The sequence below is a fragment of the Oncorhynchus kisutch genome, linkage group LG1 (genome assembly GCF_002021735.2).
Source record: "Oncorhynchus kisutch isolate 150728-3 linkage group LG1, Okis_V2, whole genome shotgun sequence".
Classification (NCBI taxonomy): domain Eukaryota; kingdom Metazoa; phylum Chordata; class Actinopteri; order Salmoniformes; family Salmonidae; genus Oncorhynchus; species Oncorhynchus kisutch.
This window is the reverse complement of record NC_034174.2, coordinates 9,337,653-9,340,532: the sequence shown is the minus strand read 5'-3', so window position 1 is coordinate 9,340,532 and position 2,880 is coordinate 9,337,653. Positions and strand designations below refer to the sequence as shown.

The 2,880-nt window shown below is 44.0% G+C and overlaps 1 protein-coding gene across 1 annotated transcript in view; it reads right to left on the bottom strand.

Annotated features, from left to right (window-relative positions):
• igsf8 (immunoglobulin superfamily, member 8) overlaps positions 1 to 2,544 on the bottom strand; it is a gene marked incomplete in the record, with an annotated part of 6,892 nt that extends 4,348 nt beyond the window's left edge. The window contains 1 exon segment of the mRNA XM_031824614.1: positions 1,976 to 2,544. Within this exon segment, the coding sequence (XP_031680474.1) occupies positions 1,976 to 2,030 (55 nt within the window).
• Between the last annotated feature and the right edge of the window lie 336 nt (positions 2,545 to 2,880).

Sequence of the window (2,880 nt, the reverse complement as noted above, 5' to 3'; positions counted from 1 at the left end):
TGTGAGAACTTTCTCAACTCATGTTTTCATGTGTAGATTAAATTCCCATGCTGAGACAGAGAGAGAGAGACAGAGACAGAGAGAGAGAGAGAGAGAGAGAGAGAGAGAGAGAGAGAGAGAGACAGACAGAGAGAGAGAGAGACAGACAGACAGAGAGAGAGAGACAGAGAGAGAGACAGAGAGAGAGACAGAGAGACAGAGAGAGAGAGAGAGACAGAGAGAGAGAGAGAGAGAGAGAGAGAGAGACAAAGAGAGAGAGAGAGAGAGAGACAGAGAGAGAGAGAGACAGAGAGAGAGAGAGAGAGAGAGACAGAGAGAGAGAGAGAGAGACAGAGAGAGAGAGAGAGAGAGAGAGAGGAGAGAGAGAGAGAGAGAGAGAGAGACAGAGAGAGAGAGAGAGAGAGAGACAGAGAGACAGAGAGAGAGAGAGAGAGAGACAGAGAGAGAGAGACAGAGAGAGAGAGACAGAGAGAGACGAGAGAGAGAGAGAGAGAGAGAGAGAGACAGAGAGAGAGAGAGACAGAGAAGACAGACAGAGAGAGAGAGACAGAGAGAGAGACAGAGAGAGAGAGAGACAAAGAGAGAGAGAGAGACAAAGAGAGAGAGAGACAAAGAGAGAGAGAGACAAAGAGAGAGAGAGAGACACAGACAGAGACAGAGAGAGAGAGAGAGAGAGAGAGAGAGAGAGAGACACACAGAGACAGAGAGAGAGAGAGAGAGAGAGAGAGAGAGAGAGAGAGACACAGAGACAGAGAGAGAGTGAGAGAGAGAGAGAGAGAACACAACGTAGAACACCAAATAATGCATGCAGAGCAGAATTAGGCCGATACCCACTATCAAAATCCAGAAAAGAGCTGTTAAATTCTACAACCACCTAAAAGGAAGCGATTAACACATTGGAAAGAATTAACAAAAAAAACTGAGCAAACTAGAATGCTATTTGGCCCTACACAGAGAGTACACAGCGGCGGAATACCTGACCACTGTGACTGACCCAAAATTAAGGAAAGCCTTGACTATGTACAGACTCAGCGAGCATAGCCTTGCTATTGAGAAAGGCCGCCGTAGGCAGACATGGCTCTCAAGAGAAGACAGGCTATGTGCTCACTGCCCACAAAATGAGGTGGAAACTGAGCTGCACTTCCTAACCTCCTGCCCAATGTATGACCATATTAGAGAGACATATTTCCCTCAGATTACACAGATCCACAAAGAATTTGAAAACAAATCCAATTTTGAAAAACTCCCATATCTACTGGGTGAAATTCCACAGTGTGCCATCACAGCAGCAAGATTTGTGACCTGTTGCCACGAGAAAAGGGCAACCAGTGAAGAACAAACACCATTGTAAATACAACCCATATTTATGCTTATTTATTTTATCTTGTGTCCTTTAACCAACCATTTGTACATTGTTAAAACACTGTATATATATATAATATGACATTTGTAATGTCTTTACTGTTTTGAAACTTCTGTATGTGTAATGTTTACTGTTAATTTTTGATGTTTTTCACTTTATATATTCACTTTGTATGTTGTCTACCTCACTTGCTTTGGCAATGTTAACACATGTTTCCCATGCCAATAAAGCCCTTGAATTGAATTGAATTGAATTGAGAGAGAGAGAGAGAGAGAGAGAGAGAGAGAGAGAGAGAGAGAGAGAGAGAGACTAGTGCAATAGGAGACGGGGCTGTAAATTCACCGACCACTAATACATTTCGAAAGGGTTTAAAACGAGTTGTAGAAAATTACAACAAAAAAACTCTATATGTCAGATGACAACCACAGATCTCTACTGATATCCAACGCATGCAATAATAGGAACATTAATCAGACCATATGCCAGGCTGCGTTGGGACAAAATGTTACCTCACCATACAATAGCCCAACTGACAGATGGCACACGTTGTAGGAAACATTAGCAGGTAGGCCTAGTAGCTGGGTTTAGAGAGCGCTCTGAGAAACGACTCACCCCACTGTAAACAGATGAGAGCTGCTGTCCATCGCCACGAAGCCATCATCATCATCCGTCCCGATGCCCCTGCTGCAGATGGATTATGTCGATTCAAATTCCTCTACTCGTCTCTGTGGTTGTATCCGGATACATTCCCTCTCTCGTTCAGTTCAATCAATGACACATCGACATCAATGTAACGTTGCAATCCACTTGACATTACATTATGGAACGTGGAAATATCCGATCGGCTACAATGCAATGTTGATTTAGTAGTCCCGATGTTTAGCTAGCTAGCCAACCATTCAAGCTAACAATATCCATCCACTGTAGCTATTACACCATCAATACTTTCTCTTGCATTAGAATGCCGTCTTTGTAAACCGGAATAGCCTAAATAATATTTCGCACACGTAATGACCAATTCATTTTTTCTCTAGCTAAATATTTGCCTGAGCAGCCTTTTCCATCCAACATGCTGTCCGAATGCAATCGCTGTTGGTATCACAGGGGGCAAGGGAGGGTGAGGCAAGGGAGGGTGGGGCAATGGGGGGACTCCGTAGTGTAGGGAAGGGTTTCTGGCGAGGAAAACCATCAAATACAAGACAGCGAATCATTGGCCGACAAAAACAATAGATGACATTTATAAGCCAATGAAAACGGAATGCGCTGAAATTGGTTAAACCAATCAGCTCGTCCATATAGCTCCGAATCGGCGCCAGAATCTAGGGCGGCCCCGCCTCCCCTGCCTGTCCACTGTTTTGTATGCAACATAGAGAATGATAGAGAAAGCATCCCTATATTGTTGCGAAATATGGCGTCTGTGAACCCACTTGCAGCCGCCGTTGAGGCAATCTCCATTTTGAAGTAGTCCATTTTTCTTCACGATTGACTGATCCCTCCTGATGACACGGTTGAACATG